The sequence below is a fragment of the Hyperoodon ampullatus genome (genome assembly GCF_949752795.1).
Source record: "Hyperoodon ampullatus genome assembly, chromosome: X".
Lineage (NCBI taxonomy): Eukaryota > Metazoa > Chordata > Mammalia > Artiodactyla > Ziphiidae > Hyperoodon > Hyperoodon ampullatus.
In genome coordinates this window covers 65450353-65469127 of record NC_136913.1, presented here as the reverse complement: position 1 = coordinate 65469127, position 18775 = coordinate 65450353, and the positions used below count along the sequence as shown (strand labels likewise).

The window sequence follows — 18775 nt, the reverse complement described above, 5'->3', positions numbered from 1 at the left end:
CGCTCCGCAGCATGTGGGATCTTCCCGGACTGGGGCATGAACTCGTGTCCCCTGCATCGGCAGGCAGACTTTCAACCACTGCGCCACCAGGGAAGCCCTTGGATGCTATTTTAAATCGGATTTTTTTACTTTCTCTTTCTGATATTTCATCGTTAGTGTAAAGAAGTGCAACAGATTTCTTTTTTCTTTTTTTAAAAAAATTATTTATTTATTTGGCTGGATCAGGTCTTAGTTGCAGCATGTGGGATCTTCATTGCCGTGTGCGGGATCTTCATTGTGGCGTGCAGGATCTTTAGTTGCAGCATGCAGGATCTTTTTAGTTGCAGCATGTGGGATCTAGTTCCCTGACCAGGGATCGAACCAGGGCCCCCTGCATTGGGAGCGCAGAGTCTTAGCCACTGGACCACCAGGGAAGTCCCCAGAAATGCAATAGCTATCTGTATATTAATCTTGTATCTTTCTGCCTTGCTCAATTCATTTATTAGTTCTAATAGTGTTTTTTGTGGCCTCTTTAGGAATATTTGTATAGAGTATCATGTCATCTGCACATAATCACAGTTTTACCTCTTCCCTTCCAATTCGGATACCTTTTATTTCTTTTCCTTATCTGATTGCTGTGCCTTTGCCCATTTTTGTATTTGGTTGTTTGGTTTTTTTGTAGTTGAGTTATAGGATTTCTTTATGTTTTCTGGTTATCAGTACCATTTCAGATGTATGATTCAGAAATACTTTCTCCCATTTTGTGGATTGTCTTTTTTTCTCTTGATAGTGACCTTTGATGCACAAAAGTTTTTTCATTTTGATGAAATCCAGTTTATTTTTTTGTTGTTGTCTGTGCTTTTGGTATCATATTCAAGAAAGCATGACCAAATCCAATGTCATGAAGATTCCCCCTCTATTTTCTTTAAAGAGTTTCATAGTTTTAGCTACTATTTTTAGGTCTTTGATGTATCTTGAGTTAATTTTCATATGTGGTGTGAAGCAGGCGTCCACTTTATTCTTTTGCATTTGGTTATTCATTTTTTCCAGCACCCCCTGTTGAAAAGACTGTCCTTTTCCCATTGAATGTTGTTGATACCCTTCTTGAAAATCAGTTGACCACATATATGCAAGGTTTTATTTCTGGGTTCTCTATTCCATTGTTCTATATGATTGTCCTTTTGCCAGTACCATACTGTTTTGATTATTTTAGCTCTGCAGTTAGTTTTTTTTAATTTAAATATAGTTGATTTCCCATATTGTGTTAGTTTCAGGTTTACAGGAAGGTAGTTCAGTTTATATATATATATTTTTTTCATATTATTTTCCATTATAGGTTATTACATGATATTGAATGTAGTTCTCTGTGTTATACCGTAAATCCTTGTTGCTTTTGCAGTTAGTTTTGAAGTCAGGAATTGTGAGTTCTTTAATTTTGTTGTATTTCACAACTGTTTTGGCTGTTCAAGATTCTTTGAGATTCATCGTGAATTTTAGGATGGAATTTACTATGTCTGTGAAATAACTGTTGGAATTTTGATAGGAGTTGAATTGAATCTCTAGATCACTTTGGGTAGTATTGTCATCTTAACAATATTTATTTGTGTCTTTAATTTCTTTCAGCAGTGAAAGTATTGCTGTTTTGCAGCTCTCCATATTTCAACTCCTTGGTTAAATTTATTCTTAAATACTTAATTCTTCTTGATGCTATTGTAAATGGCATTGTTTTTTTAATTTCCTTTTTGGATTGTTCATTGTTAGTGTGGAAAAATGCAGCTGATTTTTGCATGTGAATTTTGTATTCACCAACTTTACTGAATTTGTGTATTAACTGTTAAGAATTTTTTGTGGTATCTTTAAGGTTTTGTACATGTAAGATGTCATCTGTGGACAAAGATAAGTTTACTGTTCCTTTCCAGTTTGGATTATAATATGCTATTTTAAACAGTTGTTAAGTGAACAAAAATGTAAAGTTAATTACCAATGATTTGTTTATTAAAAAGACCATTTTTGGTCAGTATACTCATGAACATATGTCCAAATTTTAGAGCCTCTATATGGTCCATTGCTAGAAGACAGCCACCCATCTGTGTGAGTAGGTAGATGAATGGGGGAAAATGAAAAATAGTTTTTGTTTTGTTTTTGTTTGGCCATGCCATGAGGCTCGTGGGATACTAGTTCCCCAAACAGGGATTGAACTTGCGCCCACAGTAGTGAAAGTGCTGTGTCCTAACCACTGGCCAACCAGGGAATTCCCGAAAAATAGTTTAGGATGTTACCATTGTGGAAGACTGGGTAATGCATACACAGGATCTTTCTTACAATTGCATGTGAATCTATGATTATCTCAAAATGAAAAGTTTAATTTAAAAAAGGCTAGCTCCTTTACACATATACTTCTTCAAATAATGCAAAAGAGGTGAAACACTAGTAATTGTTAGAACTCCACATTTCTCATGGAAGAAATGTTGTAAAACATTCAGGGTGAAGAAAATGGCCCATAGTTAAAAACACTGACATTAGTACTTAAAACTTGTCTGAAATCCAGTCATTTATGATATGGTTAGGTTACATTAGGAATTTAGAATTTTTTTGGTCCTCTTGAAGATAGGTAGATTAGATGTCATTGGTCATTTACATCAAACCCATGTTGTAATTGTGTGTTTGTGAGTATGAAGGCTGATCAGATTCTTCTTCAGTCAAGATTTTTAACTACTCTTAAGGATCATTTTAAGGACTTATACCTAGAACCTAGAATTAAGTAATGTATAGTACTGATGGAGTAAGCTTCACATTTTGGTGGAGGAGGAACAGAGTGACAGCCACGTCTGGATTTAATAAAAATAACTTAGAATAGTTCACAATTATAAAACTGATAAGTTAATGTGTGCAGTTTTGCCTTAGGAAAAGATCCTTCATTTTACAAAAGGGTTGATAAGTGTTGTCTTTTAAACAGTTTATTTGGTGTGTTTAAAATATCATTTCCACAAATAAGACTTAATTCCAAGGACCATCTCCAATGTATGACTCTAGAAATGAGGCAGATTTTAAAAGCTGACATCAGAGCTTTTATAAATGAATGAATATTTCCCTTCTAAATAGTCACCCTTGGAGGCCATACTGAAACCAATGATGATGTCATTCCTGAGGATACTTCAAGAACTCTCCTTTTGTAACCAATGTAGAAGACATGCAAGAAATTAAGTCTTCAGGAATACTTCGGATTTTGGCAAAAACTAATTTTAATGCACCTGATAATCTTTCATTATTCACCATACTTGACTCTAAATGACATTTGGCTATTTCCAAATATCACATCTGCCCTTAGAGAAGATTTTTCAAATGAATGGGCAAATTTTTTAAGTATCAATTTTTTTTTCACCATTGGACTTCTAGCTGGTCTCATAATATATAATATTACACAAATATGTTCATTCCTAAGAATGCTGTCCTTCAGAGAACAAAAAAGTTCTGATTGTATCCTCTTGTTTTAATTTTTGCATATTGAGGTACTATTAATGGGCTGCATTGATTTATCCATAGTCTTGACCTTGTTCAGCTACAGTATGAATTCATGTGATAGCTGGCTTTGTGGTTGGATTGCTGTGAATTCTAGGAATGAGTGTGATAATCATCATTATGCTGGTTTGCTGTACTCTTTCATTTCTAAAGTACAATGCTTTTGCTGTTTGGTAATCTGTTGATGGAACAAGATGTAGAATGACATCATCATCCATTCTTATTTTTAAATTTTGGTTACCAGGAATATTGTGTGCCATTGGTTGACATGTAGCATCTTTTCCTCTGGTTCCATTATCTAATTGAAGATTAAGGATACTGAGTGACTTGATGATAATTTGTTTGTACATCTGACTTATTTCCAAAGGAAGGTTATGGCAAAAAGTAGAAACCATACCCTCTTTTGGTACCTATGTTCTAGAGTCAAGTTTGTTTCAAGATTATTTAAAACAACCCTCTCCACCAAAAAAACCAAAATCCCACACACAATGTCTAGTTGCAGTATGCTTGTTAATTTCATTTCTTTTTCGTTCACTAAATATCTTGGGATCTTCCTAACCAAATGTAGAAAAATGGTACAGAGGGGCCACTGGGTTTGGAGCCCAGCACCCTGCTTGAATCAGGGTGGTATCTGGCCCATGAAGGGCTGACCGAGATGTTACCTGTTTCCTAATGTTTTTTTTTTTTTTTTTTTTTTTTTTGCGGTACACGGGCCTCTCATTGTTGTGGCCTCTCCCGTTGCGGAGTACAGGCTCCAGACGCACAGGCTCAGTGGCCATGGCTCACCGGCTCAGCCGCTCCACGGCATGTGGGATCTTCCCGGACCGGGGCACGAACCCGTGTCCCCTGCATCGGCAGGTGGACTCTCAACCACTGCGCCATCAGGGAAGCCCTGTGTCTGCATTTTTTAGCACAAAGTTTCCAATGTTCATCCATGCTTAGTATAGATAAATATTTCATTCCTTTTAATTGGGGTATAATATCCCATTGTCTCTTCATCAGTTGATGGATATTTGGGTACTTTTCACTTTTTGGCTGTTACGAATATTGCTGCTATGAACTTTTCTGTATAGTTTTTTGAGTGTGGGCATGTTTTCATTCTCTTGGGTATATATTTAGGAGTCGAATTGCTGGGTTATTTGGTAACTCTGTGTTTAACTTTTTAAATTACTACTAAAATGTTTTTCGTACTGACTGTCCCATTTTACATTCCCACCAGCAGTGTATGTGAGTTCCAGTTTCTTTCCATCCTTGCCAACCCTTATTTTTAAAAAATTATTATCATATCCATTCTAAAGAGTGTAAAATAGTATCTCATTGTGGTTTTGATTTATATTTTGCTCTAATGATGAATAATCTTGAGCATTTTTTCATGTGCTTCCTATTTGTGTACATTCTTAGAATTGTATATCTAACTTATTTTTTTTATCGAGGTAGAGTTGACTTACAATGCTGTGTTGATTTCTGCTGCACAGCAAAGTGATTCAGTTATACATATATATACATTCTTTTTTAAAAATATTCTTTTCCATTATGGTCTATCATAGGATATTGAATATAGTTCTCTGTGCTATACAGTAGGACCTTGTTTGTTCATTCTATATATAAAATCTTACATCTGCTACCCCCAACCTCCCACTCTATCCCCCCCCAACGCCCTCCCCCTTGACAACCACCAGTCTGCTCTCTATGTCTGTGATTCTGTTTTTGTTTCATACATAGGTTCATTTATGTCATATTTTAGATTCCACATATAAGTGATATCATGTGGTATTTGTCTTTCTCTTCCTGAGTTACTTCACTTAGTATGGTGATCTCTAGTTGCATGCGTGTTGCTGCAAATGGCATGATTTTGTTCTTTTTTATGGCTAAGTAGTATTTCATTGTATATATGTACCACATTTTCTTTATCCTTTCATCTGTCAGTGGACATTTAGGTTGTTCCCATGTTTTGGCTATTCTGAATAATGCTGCTATGAACATAGGGGTGCATGTATCTTTTTGAATTATAGTTTTGTCTGGATATATGCCCAAGAGTAGGATTGCTGGATCATATGGTAATTCTATTTTAGTTTTCTGAGGAACCTCCATACTGTTTTCCACAGTGGCTACACCAACTTATATTCCTACCAACAGTGTAGGAGGGTTCCCTTTTCTCCACACCCTCTCCATCATTTGTTATTTGTAGACTTTTTAATGGTGGCCATTCTGACTGGTATGAGGTGGTACTGCATTGTAGTTTTGATTTACATTTCTCTAATAATTAGCGATGTTGAGCATCTTTTCATGTGCCTGCTGGCCATCTGTATGTCTCCTTTGGAGAAATGTCTATTTAGGTCTTCTGCCCGTTTTTCAATTGGGTTGTTTGGTTTTTTGTTGTTGAGTTGTTGTATATCTAAGTTCTTTAAAACCCATTTCAAATTGGGTTTACCTTTTTGCTGTTTAATTGTAAGAATTCTTTACATTATTAAAAGGGTATATATTTTATAAAAGGATTATTAATGCCTTTTCAGATATATGATTTGAAAATAGTTGTCATCAGCTATGTGGGTTGTCCCTTCACTTTCTTGATGATATCTTTTCATACACAGAAGTTTTGAATTATAATGAAATCAGTTTTATCTATTTTCTTTCTTGCTTTTAAGTTTAGGAAATCTTTTGTTAGAAATGGGGTATATGTTTATTTTCTGCATTTTAAACTTTTAACTTTTTATAACCCTGTTTTTGGATTACAGATACACTTATTATGTAACTTAGTAGGATATGCTGTAATAATTTAGTTACATAAATATTTCCATGGGAATCTGTGAGCTCTTCTAGGTCCTGTTCTATGTTTTATTCATCTTAGTGTTTGTCATTTATACATTTATTCTGTTCTAAGCAGAAAATAGAATAATAAACAAAAGAACTACTGAAGGCTTCCAGAGACTAAGTGCTCAGGAAATATATTTGATAAATTACTGGATTATTATTTTAAATGATGTAGAGCAAAATCTCATACTACCAGCATTTTCCTTGAATAGTACTTTTTTAATTTTTTAATTTATTTTATTCAAGTATAGTTATTTTACAGTGTTAATTTCTGTTGTACAGAAAAGTGATTCAGTTACACATATATGCATATAGATGCATTCTTTTTCATATTTTCTGTTATGGTTTATCACAGTCCTTGAATTATACTTTGATTGTAGGTAAGTGTACAGGTAGATTTTGTTACTCATGTTTTCATATCCTCAGTGAAATACAGAAAATTCATTTTCTTTAATTCTTATTTTGAGTATGCATTCTTTCAGACCACTTACAGTGTAGATATATTTTCAGTTTGTTAAACTTTATATTTAATTTAATATATGACCTGGTAAGTTAGGATATTCTTAAAATTTTTATTTTGACAGTGAAAGCAAGTTGAATACATTGGTGCAGAAGCTTCATGACTTTCTGGCACACTCATCAGAAGAATCTGAAGAAACAAGTTCTCCTCCAAGACTTGTGATGAACCAAAGCACAGGTAAATTGACAAAGGATGTGTAACATCTTCTAGTCTATTTTCCATTTATTTTTGAGCAGGTGCAGTTATTAAAGTCTTTAATAGCCCCTGTGTATCTAGTAGTTAGATAATATCTGATACTTGAGATTTTAATTCAGATAAGTAAAAAGTGTAAGGTTTTATGGTTATAGGTGCTTAGAGAAGCATATACTTAGGGTTTTGTGTGTAATGGAAATGTTTTATAGAGGTGGGTGGTGAATGTTAACTGTTTAAAATAGGTAGTATTAGAAGTTGTAGGAATAGTACAGAAATATATTATCCTAGAAGTTATTCATGTATTATGAGTTACATTTTTATGTTGTTTGATAACTTCTTTGAGTAGATTTGGTACATAAATTTTTTTTAATAAAAAACAACATTTCCTCTCTACCTCCCTTTTTCCTTTTTAGAAGTATCTTGTATCATGTATGATGATTACCATCATTTGTTTTGAGGTTTTTAAGGGTAGCCACATACATAAGAGGTGAATACACACACACACACACACACACACACACGTACTTGCACACAAACACAATATGTACAAAAAGGGTGAAGAGTGGTAGATCACAGTGAAAAGTTCAGCCATATGTGTAATTAGAGTACCAGAAGGAGAAAAGAGAGAATGGGTCAGAAGCTGAGTTTGACGAGATATTCACTGAGCATTTTCTTTTTTTTGTTTAAAGATTTATTTATTTTATTTATTTTTGGCTGTGTCGGGACTTAGTTGCGGTGTGCCGGCTCTTTCATTGTGGTACTCGGGCTTCTTTCTAGCTGTGGCATGAGGATTTTCTCTTCTCTAGTTGTAGCGTGCAGACTCCAGGGCACGTGGGCTCTGTAGTTTGCAGCATGCAGGCTCTCTTGTTGAGGTGCGCAAGCTCAGTAGTTGTGGCGCTCGGGCTTAGTTGCCCCATGGCATGTGGGATCTTAGCTCCCTGACCAGGGATCAAACCTGCATCCCCTGCATTGTAAGGCGGGTTCTTTACCACTGGACCACCAGGGAAGTCCCTCGCTGAGCATTTTATAAAAGTGAAGAAAGACATCAAGCTGTAGATTCATGAAACACTGTGAACCCCACGCAGGATAAATAGAAAACTACAACTATGAATATCATAATTAAACTCCTAAAGAACGAAAACAAAGAGAACAATCTTAGGAGCAGCCAGAGGAAAAATGTCTTTGCTTTTTGAATGTTGAATGTTTCTGAACAACAATAACACTGATAGCTCATTTGACGACAGGAATGTTAGAAGCTGGATGATGAAGAAATTATTTATTTAAAGTGACAAGTGAAAATAATTGCCAGCGTCGAAGTTTTCTCAGTGAAAACATCTTTGAAATGTGAAGGTGGAATAAAGATAAAAAGTGAGAACTTGATGCCAGCACACCGACACTAGAGGAAATACTAAAGGGTTTTCTTAAATGAGAAGGAAAATAATTCGAAATGGTGACACCAAAATACAGGAAGTTACAAATAACAATGGGAGGGATAAATAGGTGAATAAAATGAAATATGTACTTTTATCTAATCCACAGTCTGTAGTCTTAATTCATAAATTGCCCCAACAGTGTTTTCATAGGTAACTTCCCCCCCCCCCAAGTCCAGGATCCAGTTGAAGATGCCACATTGTATATAGTTATTTGGTCTTTAGCCTTTTCAAATCTGAAACAAGCTGGAACCGTAACATTTTTCAAATGTACAGATATATTATTTTGGTGGTTGTCCCTCAGTGTGGATTTGTCTGATTAGTTATAATTAGATTGGGATTTTTAATTTTTGGCAGGATTGCCATGTAAGTGGCGTTATGTTCTTGTCCATACATCATATCACATGGCACGTGATGTAATCTCCCCGTTTATTGGTGATATTAACTTAGGTTATTTGGTTATGGTTGTTTTTCTAGGTTAATCCACTGTAAAGGTATGATTTATTCCTTTGTAACTAATTTGTTGAAGACTACTTTGAATTTAACTTAGGTATTTTTTTTTTTTTTTTTTTTTTTTTTTTTTTTTTACGGTACGCGGGCCTCTCACTGCTGTGGCCTTTCCCGTTGTGGAGCACAGGCTCCAGACGCGCATGCCTAGCGACCATGGCTCACGGGCCCAGCTGCACCATGGCATGTGGGATCGTCCCGGATGGGGGCACAAACCCGTGCCCCCTGCATCGGCAGGCAGACCCTCAACCACTGCGCCACCAGGGAAGCCCCCTTAGGTATTCTTTTCATCATCAGAAGTTAGCTTTTATGGTTTCTTACTGCAAATTACCACAAACTAAGCAGCTTAAAACAACCCAGATTATTTATTTATTTATGGCTGCATTGGGTCTTCATTGCTGCACGTGGGCTTTCTCTAGTTGTGGCGAGCGGGGTCTACTCTTCGTTGTGGTGTGCAGGCTTCTCATTGCAGTGGCTTCCCTTGCTGCGGAGCACGGACTCCAGGACTCTAGGTGTGCAGGCTTCACTAGTTGTGGCATGTGGGCTCAGTAGTTGTGGCTTGCAGACTCTAGAGCGCAGGCTGAGTAGTTGTGGCACATGGGCTTAGTTGCTCTGCAGCATGTAGGGTCTTCCTGGAGCAGGGATCAAACCCGCGTCCCCCACATTGGCAGGTGGATTCTTAACCATTGCACCACCAGGGAAGTCCCAACCCAAATTTATTATCTCATAGTTCTGTAGGTTTCGAGTCCAGGTGGGTTTTGATGAGCTCTGCTCAGGGAATCACAAGGTCTAAGTCAAAGTGACAGTAAGACTATGTTCCTTTCTGGAGACTCTGTGGAAAAATCCATTTCCATGCTTATTCAGGTTGTTGGCAGAATTCAATTCATTGTGCTTGTAGGCCTGAGGTCCCCATTTCTTGCTGACTATTGGCCAGGATCCTCTCAGCTCCTTAATTTCCTCTCACATGGCCCCCTCCATCTACAGAGACAGCAAAAACACGTTGTGTCTTCCTCATGCTTTGAATTTCTCTGACTTATACTTTTGCTTGCTTCTCTGCACCTTCTGCACGAGCTGGAGTCATTTTTCCACTTTAAAGGTCTCATGTGATTAGGTTAGACCCCTTCCTTCTCACCACTCCCCAGTGAGCTCCCATTTTTAAGGTCAACTGTGCCATTTTGCATAGCAAAACCTTGGGAGTGTTATTTCCTCACATTCACAGGTTCTGAAGATTTGGGATCACGAAATCTTGGGGACCATTCCTAGAAATTCTGCCTACACCACATCCATTCACGATTCTTGGCTCAATGATATGTTACTATGTTGGGTTCAAAATCATGATGTTCTGATCTATCATTCCTCCTGTGTTTTAGTTGGCATATTACTATAAGGGAGAAGGTTACGTTTCTACGCTCTGTATTCATTTGTTTATATTATTATATACTAATTTTTTTCTTTTTCCATGAACATTTTCTTACTGTCATTATTTTAATATCCAAATTGTACCAGTATTGGCTAGTGGGAACCCCTTTTGTATGGCTCCTGCAGACCTTTTCACAAGTCTTCATCAACCTTGAGCACTTTCTTACTTTCTGCTCTCACAAGATGTTCATTATTTACTTTGCACTGTCCCTTCCCCAGCCCTGGAATCAGTTATTTCTCCAAGGAGTTCTGATTCCTTTTAGTGGGATATGGTATTTAGAAGGCAATATCTGGGTGTATGATGTGCTCATTGCCACCAGGATGTCTGCTTCCAGGCCCTTTAGCAGAGAGAGCCAATATATGTGTTATGTTTTCATGCATTGATATTGATACTTTTAATTTTACTTTGGACTACAGACATCATTCTAGCCTTCCTCTTTTTGTATTTTAACTTCTTACTGCAACAGAAAGAAAGGTGGCTCCCATTATCCTCAGTTTATGTACTCAGTTGATTAGTCTTCATTGTATCCACGTAGTTTCAAATTTGCAAACCAAACCATCACAATAAAGAAACCTAACTAGTGTTAAATATTTGTTTAAAGTTCCTTTTGTCTTTAGAATGAAATCGTATTGTCACAGTTCTATATTTAGTAGTTAGTTGGGGAGTTCTGCTTCTGGTAGTGGCAGAGTAGCTCTGTATGGATAAACAGATATCTCTCACAGATACCAATTATTAATTCTGGCCAAAATACTGAACACAATGATGTGAGGAAACTGAACAGTGACACAAAGCAGACACAAACTGGAGTAGGGTCAACCCATGGAAGAAAGAAGTATTAATGGCTGAATTCCCAATTGTTAAACCTTTTTTCCTTAGGAAAGGTGCCAGTTAGCTCCATCAGTGGAATTTAAGCCTTGGATAGCTCTGTCCTTCTGGATATGCTGTTTGAGCTTGCAACCCCACTACTTCTGATAGCCTTCTTGCGACTAAGGTTGAACCAGCATAAAACTCAGCATTTGGTCCAAGGTAGTAGGAAGACCCTGATCTCACCCCTCCCCACAGACACACCGAATCTACAGCTACGTAAAGAGCAATGCCTCTTGCAGAAGAACTGAGGTCTGATTAAACAGCTTCTCCACAACAGATGATACAAGGACCACATAGAGATTGGTAGGAGACACAGAGAGAGAGTATTGATGGGAACCCCACTTCAGTGTGGTGTACTGCCGTGGCGAGGGATATCACTAAGGGACCTGTGTACAGACCCGCCTCCCCTGGGGCACAGAGAAAAAGCAGTGGTTTAAAGGGGACCTAGGGCTCCCTTGGTGCAGTGGTTGGGAGTCTGCCTGCCAATGCAGGGGACATGGGTTCGTGCCCCGGTCGGGGAAGATCCCACATGCCGCGGAGTGGCTGGGCCCGTGAGCCATGGCCGCTGAGCCTGCATGTCCAGAGCCTGTGCTCCGCAACGGGAGAGGCCACAACAGTGAGAGGCCCATGTACCGCAAAAAAAAAAAAAAAATACATAAAATAAATAAAATAAAAATAAAGGGGCCCTAGACTGTACATGAAGGAAATCCACTTACTAACCCTAGAGTGTCTGCTAAATGGGCAGGGAACTGCTGGAACTATCTCCAATGTTGAAGGTGCTAGAGAGCACCATGTTTTGTGTTCCTCCTTTACCTTGATAGCACAAGTGGGAACATAGTCCATGTTTTCTAGCTGGCCTTCCAAGGTCACCTCAGCATACCTCTGGCCCACACAAGCTATGGCGTCCTACCAAGGCAGCCTGAGTGTACAGTGCCCCAGGACCCCCCGGCCCATGACTTACTGGCTCCAGCCGACTTGCCAAAGCTGCCTGGCACACGCAGACTACACAGGGGATGATCTTAACTGAGGTTATGCCTTCAAGACCAGGAGAGGTACCTGTTTTGCCTGATGTATAGAAAGAAACACAAAGTCAAACAAAATGGGGACAGAGGAATATGTTCCAAGTGAAAGAGCAGGATAAAACTGCAGAAAAAAATCTTAATGAAATGGAGATAAGTAATTTACCTGATAAAGAATTCAAAGAAATGGTCATAAAGATGCTTACCAAACTAGGGAGAAGAATGGAGGAACACAGTGAGAACTTCAACAAAGAGTTAGAAAATATAAGAAAGAAACCAGTCAGAACTGAAGAACACAATATTGGAAAATACAGTAGAGGAAATTAACAGCAGATTAGTTGATACAGTAGAACACATCAGTGATTTGGAAGACAGAATAGTGGAAATCACCCAATCAGAACAGAAAAAAAGAAGAATTTTTAAAAATGAGAGTTTAAGGGATCTTTGGGACATCAGGATTACTAACATTCTCATAGTAGGGGTAGGGGTCTCAGATGGAGAAGAGAGAGAGAAAGGGACAAAAAATTTACTTAAAGAAATAATGTCTGAAAACTTCCCTAGTCTGGGAGAGGAAACAGACATCTAGGTACAAGAATCACAGAGTCCCAAACAACGTGAACCCAAAGAGATCCACACCAAGACATGTAAGTAAAATGGCAAAAGATAAAGTGAGAATTTTATGGGCAGCAGGAGAAAAACAACTAATCATATACAAGGAAAATCCCATAAAATTATTAGCTGATTTTTCAGCAGAAACTCTGCAAGCCAGAAGGGGGTGGCATGATATATTTAAAGTACTGAAAGTAAAAAAAACTTCCAACCAAGAATACTCTACCTGGCAAGGTTATCATTCAGAATTGAAGGAGAGATGGAGTTTCCCAGACAAGCAGAACCTAAAGGAGTTCAGCACCACTAAAATGGTCTTACAAAAAATGTTAAAACGTCTTCTTAGGTGGAAAAGAAAAGGTAATAGCTAGAAATAAGAAAATATATGAAAGAAAAAAATCTCACTGATAAAGGTAAATATATAGTAAATCAGCCACTTACAAAGCTAGTAGGAAGGTTAAAAGACAAAAGGTAGTAAAATCAACTATAACTACAATAAGTAGCTAAGGGATACACAAAGTGTAAAGTTGTAAAATATGTCAGAAACAAAATGTTGGAGGGGGTAGTAAAAATGTAGTACTTTCAGAATATATTTGAACTTAAGGAACTATCAGCCTCAATTAAATCGATGTGTGTGTGTGTGTGTATGTGTGCGCACATATCAACCTGATGGTAACTGCAAACCCAAAACCTACAATAGATAAACAAAAAGTAAAGGAGCCCAAACATAAAGAAAATCATCAAACTACAAGGGAAGAGACTTCCCTCGTGGTCCAGTGGTTAAGAATCTGCCTTCCAACACAGGGGACGTGGGTTTGATCCCTGGTCAAGGAACTAAGATGCCACATGCCATGGGGCAACTAAGTCTGCGTGCTGCAACTACTGAGCCTGTGTGCCGCAACTTGAGAGCCCACGCACCACAACTAGAGAGAAGCCCGTGCGCCACAGCTAAGACCCAAGGCAGCCAAAAAATAAATTAATAAAATATTTTTAAAAACTACATGTGAAGAAACCAAGAGAAGAAAGGAATAGAGAATAACTATAAAAACAAGCAGAAAATAATTAACAAAATGGCAATAAGTACATCCTTATCAATAACCACTTTAAATATAAATTGACTAAATGCTCCAATCAAAATAGAGATGGCTGAATGGATTAAAAAACAAGACCCATTTATATGCTGCCTACAAGAGACTCACTTCAGATCTAAAGACAAACAGAGTGATACTGAAGGGACAGAAAAAGGTATTCAATGCAAAAGGAAATGAAAAGAAAGCTGGGGTACTAAACAAAATGCTACAAAACCAATGCATCAATGAAGAAATCAAAGAGGAAATTAAAAAATACCTTGAGACACATGAAAATGGAAACACAACTTTCCAAAATCTATGGGATGCAGCAAAAGCAGTTCCAAGAGGGAAGATTATAGTGATACAGGCCAACTTCAAGAAAAAAGAAAAATCTCAAATTAAAAAAAATGTAGCTTTACATTTAAAGACACTAGAAAAAGAAGAACAAAACAAGTCCCGACTTAGTAAAAGGAAGGAAATAATAAAGGTCAGATTGGAAATAATGCAACTGATAGCTCGTCTTCTTCCTCTTAACAGGGTCTTTTGCAGAGTGAAAGTTTTAAATTTTGAGGAAGTCTAATTTATAGATTTCCTTTTGAGGATCATGCTTTTCTTACATATAAAGGAGCTAGAAAAAGAAGAACAAACAAAACCCAAAGTTAGTAGAAGGAAATAAACCATAAAGATCAAGGCAGAAATAAATGAAATAGAGACTAAAAAATAATAGAAAAGATCAGTGAGACTACGAGCTAGTTTTTTTTGAAAATGTAAACAAAATTGAAAAACCTTAAGTCAGACTCATCATGAAAAAAAGAGAGTCCAAATAAATAAAATGAGAAAGGAAAGAGGAAAAGTAACAACTTATACCACATCAATGCAATGAATCCTAAGAGACTGTTGTGCCAACAAATAGGACAACATCGAAGAAATGGATAAATTCCTAGAAACTTACAATTTTCAAGACTGAATCATGGAGAAATACAAAATCTGAACAGACTGATTACTAATGAAATTCAATTAGTAATCAAAAAACTTCCAACAAACAAAAGTTTAAGAGCAGTTGGCTTCATAGGTGAAGTCTATCAAACATTTAAAGAAAAATTAATAGTCATCAATATTGTAATAACTTTGTATGGTGACAGATGATAACTAGACTTGTAGGGGTGGTCATTTTGTAACCTATAAAATATTGAATCACTATGTTGTGCACCTAAAACTAATATATTAAGTTAATTATTCTTCAGTTAAAAGAGTTGAATGGAAACCTGCATTCTTGATGAGGCATAAAGGAATTTAGGGAGACCACAGTAGGTTTAGTAAAATGAGAGGGGAGATCCCACCTAGAAGAGAGCTACAGTTTGGGAGCTCTGGAACCTGCAAAAACTCTTGCCATATCTGGTTGAATCACAAGTGCAGCCCAGATTCTAGGTAGCCCAGTTAGGGCTAAAAGAACAGAATAAAGCTTTCAGCTGCTTACACTAGGGGTTATATATTTTGGGGTTTGATTTCAGGTAAGTTGACTATCCGCTATTAACAAAAATATCAACTGTAATGGCATGCAGTGTTTTCACTGTATCTTTAAAAATGTCCAGTACCCAATCTGAAATAAAAAGAGGAAATTGTGACTCATGTTCAAAAGGAAAGGCAAGCAGTAGAGGCAATCCACATATGTCTCAAATGTTGAAATTAGCAAACAAGAATATTAAAGCAACTGTTGCAACTGTGCTTTAGTATAATAAAGCAAATACATTTATGTTGAATGGACAGGTAAGAAATCTCAGTACAAACATAGAAAATATAAAAAAGAACCAATTTGAAATTCTAGAACTGAAAAATAAATTTCTGAATAACAAATCACTGTTTGTACTTAACAGGAGATTAGAGATACCTGTAGTAGTTTCAGTAAATTTGATGATAGTCTAATAGAAATTATCCAATCTGAGAACAGAAAACATTGAAAAATAAAAAGTGTGCAGGACACTTGCTCTTCAGATCCTTTCCCCAATAAATCTGTTTAGTTATCCACCAAATACATGTAAAGAATAGGAATGTTTAACGATAGAGAAAAAAAAATGTTGATAGAAACTCTCAGTTGGCCCAGTGTTTTGTAGTTAGCCATATACTAATCTTGCACATACTTTGATACATTTTTACCTTCTTACTTCATTTTTGTGGTGCTATTTTAAATTCCCTGGTTTTTAAATTTCAGATTCCAATTGTTCATTGCAGGAATTCAGTTATGTTTTTTATGTCGACCTTGTATCCTGTGAACCTGCTCTAGGTAGCTTCTTTTTCATCTTTTAGATTTATTGGAATTTTCTACCTAATCTGGTTGTCTGCAAATAGGGTCACGTTTATTTCTTCCATTCCATCTCTTTGCCTTTTAATTCCTTTTCTTTCCTCATTATGCTGGGTAGGACTTTCTGTATTTTCTATTATTACGTTGAAGAAGAATGATGATAGCAGACATCTTGGTGTTTCTGATGTTAGTGGGAAAGCGTTCAACTCTTTCACCATTAAGTATGATGGTTACTGTATAAGATTTTTGTAAATATTCTGTCAAGTTGAGGAAGTTCCCCTCCCCTAGTTTTCTGAGTTTTTTCCCTAAAGTGGTATTTTTATTGAGATGGATGTAGATTCATATGCAGTTGTAACACACACACAGCTCTTATACACTTTTCCCAGTTTCTCACGGTAGCAACATTCTACAGAAGTATAACATATTGTCAGTTAACCACGTTATTGATATCTACCAATCTGATTTAGATTTCCTCAGTTTTACTTGTACTTTTGTGTTTTTGTTAAGTTCTATACAGTTTGATTACCTTGAGTTGATTCATGTATCCACCACCACAGTCAACATGCAGATTCCTCATCTTGCCCTTTTATAATCATGCTCAACTCCCTACCCCTACTCCTACCTGTGCCTAACACCTGGAAATCACTAATTTGTCCTCCATTTCTAAATTGTTTTTCATTTTAAACATGTTCTATAAATGGAATCCTATAGTATATGACGTTTGGGGATTGGGTTTTTTCACTTAGCATAATTCCCCTGGGATTCAGCCAGGTTGTTGCATGTGTCAATAGTTCTCTCCTTTTTATTGCAGTGTGTAGTTTTCTATGGTATGGATGTACCACAGTTTAACCATTTACCCGTTAAGGGACATCTGGGATGATCCCAGATTTGGGCTGTTACAAATAAAGCTGCTAGTAAACATTAGTGTACAGGTTTTTGTGTCAACATAAGTTTTCATTTCTCTGGGATAAACACCCAGGAGTGCAGTTGGTGCATCACAGGATGGTTGCATGTTTTTTTTTTAAGGACACTCCTAAATTGTTTTCTAGAGTGGCTATACCATTTTATATTCTCACAGCAATGTAAGAAGGATCAATTTCTCTGCATCCTCTCCAGCATTTGGTTTTACCACTATTTAAAAAAAATTTAGACATTCTGATAGATATCTAGTGATATCTCAGTGTGGTTTTAATTTGCATTTCCCTAATGACTACTAAAACTTTTAACACCATTATTGAGATATAATTTACTTACCATACAATTCACCAGTTTAAAGTGTACAATTCAGTAGTTTTTAGTATGTTCACAAATACATGCAGCCATCACCACAGTAAATTCTATAACATTATTATCACCTGAAAAAGAAACTCTGTACTCTTTAGATATCACCCCCTACCCCCCAGCCTTAAGCAACCACTAATCTACTTTCTTGTCTTTATAGATTTCCCTATTTCAGACTTTCTTATGAATGGCATTCTATTACATGTGGTTCTTTGTGACTGGCTTCTTTCACTTAGTATAATGTGTTCAGAGTGTATTTATGTTGTAGTGCATATTAGTACTTCATTTCTTTTTATGACCAAATAACATTCCTTTATATGGATATACCACATTTGTTTGATTTGTTGATGGACAATAACATCTTGTTTCTACCTTTTGGCTATTATGAATAATGCTACTATAAACATTTGTGAACAAGTTTGTGTGTGGCCATATATTTTCATTTCTCTTGGTTATATGCCTAGGAGTGGAATTTGCTGAGTTATATGGTAACTCTGTTAAATCCTTTGAGGAAATATCAAACTGTTTCCCAAAGTGGCTACACCATTGCACATTCCCCCCAGCAGTGTATGAGGATTCTGATTTCTCTGCATTCTTGCCAACAGTAGTTGTTATCTGACTTTTTAATTTTAGCCATCCTAGTACATGTGAAGTTGTGTCTTATTATGGTTTTGGTTTTCATTTTGCCTAATGGTTAATGATGTTGAGCATCTCTTCATGTATTTATTGGTAGTTTGTATATATTCCTTGGAGAATTATCTATTTAGATCCTTTGCTCATTTTTAATTGGGTGTTTGTCTTTCTATCATTGATTTATAAGAATTCTTTATATATTCTAGACTTTTATTATGATAAAATACGCACAATATAAAATTTACTGTTTTAACCAATTTTAAGTATACAGTTCTATGGCATTAAGTACATTCACACTGTTGTGTAAACCATCACTACCATTCATCTCCAGAACTTTTTCGTCTTCTCTACCTGAAACTCTGTACCCATTAAAATCACTAACTTCCCAATTCCCTTCACCCCCAGTCCCTGGCAACCACTATTCTACGTTTTCTCTATGAATATTACTACTTTAGGAACCTCATATAAGTGGGGTCATATGGTATTTGTCCTTTTGTGTCTGGCTTATTTTACTTGACATAATGTCTTCAAGGTTAATCAGTGTTGTAGCATGTATCAAATTTTTCTTCCCTTTTAAGGCTGAATAGCATTCTGTTGTGTATATGTATGTATTTCTTTAATT

The 18775-nt window shown here is 36.6% G+C and overlaps 1 protein-coding gene across 1 annotated transcript in view; it reads left to right on the top strand.

The window, feature by feature from the left end:
- The window catches only part of ATRX (ATRX chromatin remodeler), a gene marked incomplete at both ends in the record, with an annotated part of 226447 nt that overhangs the window by 39502 nt on the left and 168170 nt on the right, over window positions 1-18775 (top strand). The window contains one exon of the mRNA XM_079728059.1: window positions 6894-7006. Within this exon, the coding sequence (XP_079584185.1) occupies window positions 6894-7006 (113 nt within the window). The remainder of the gene's footprint in view (window positions 1-6893; window positions 7007-18775) is intronic.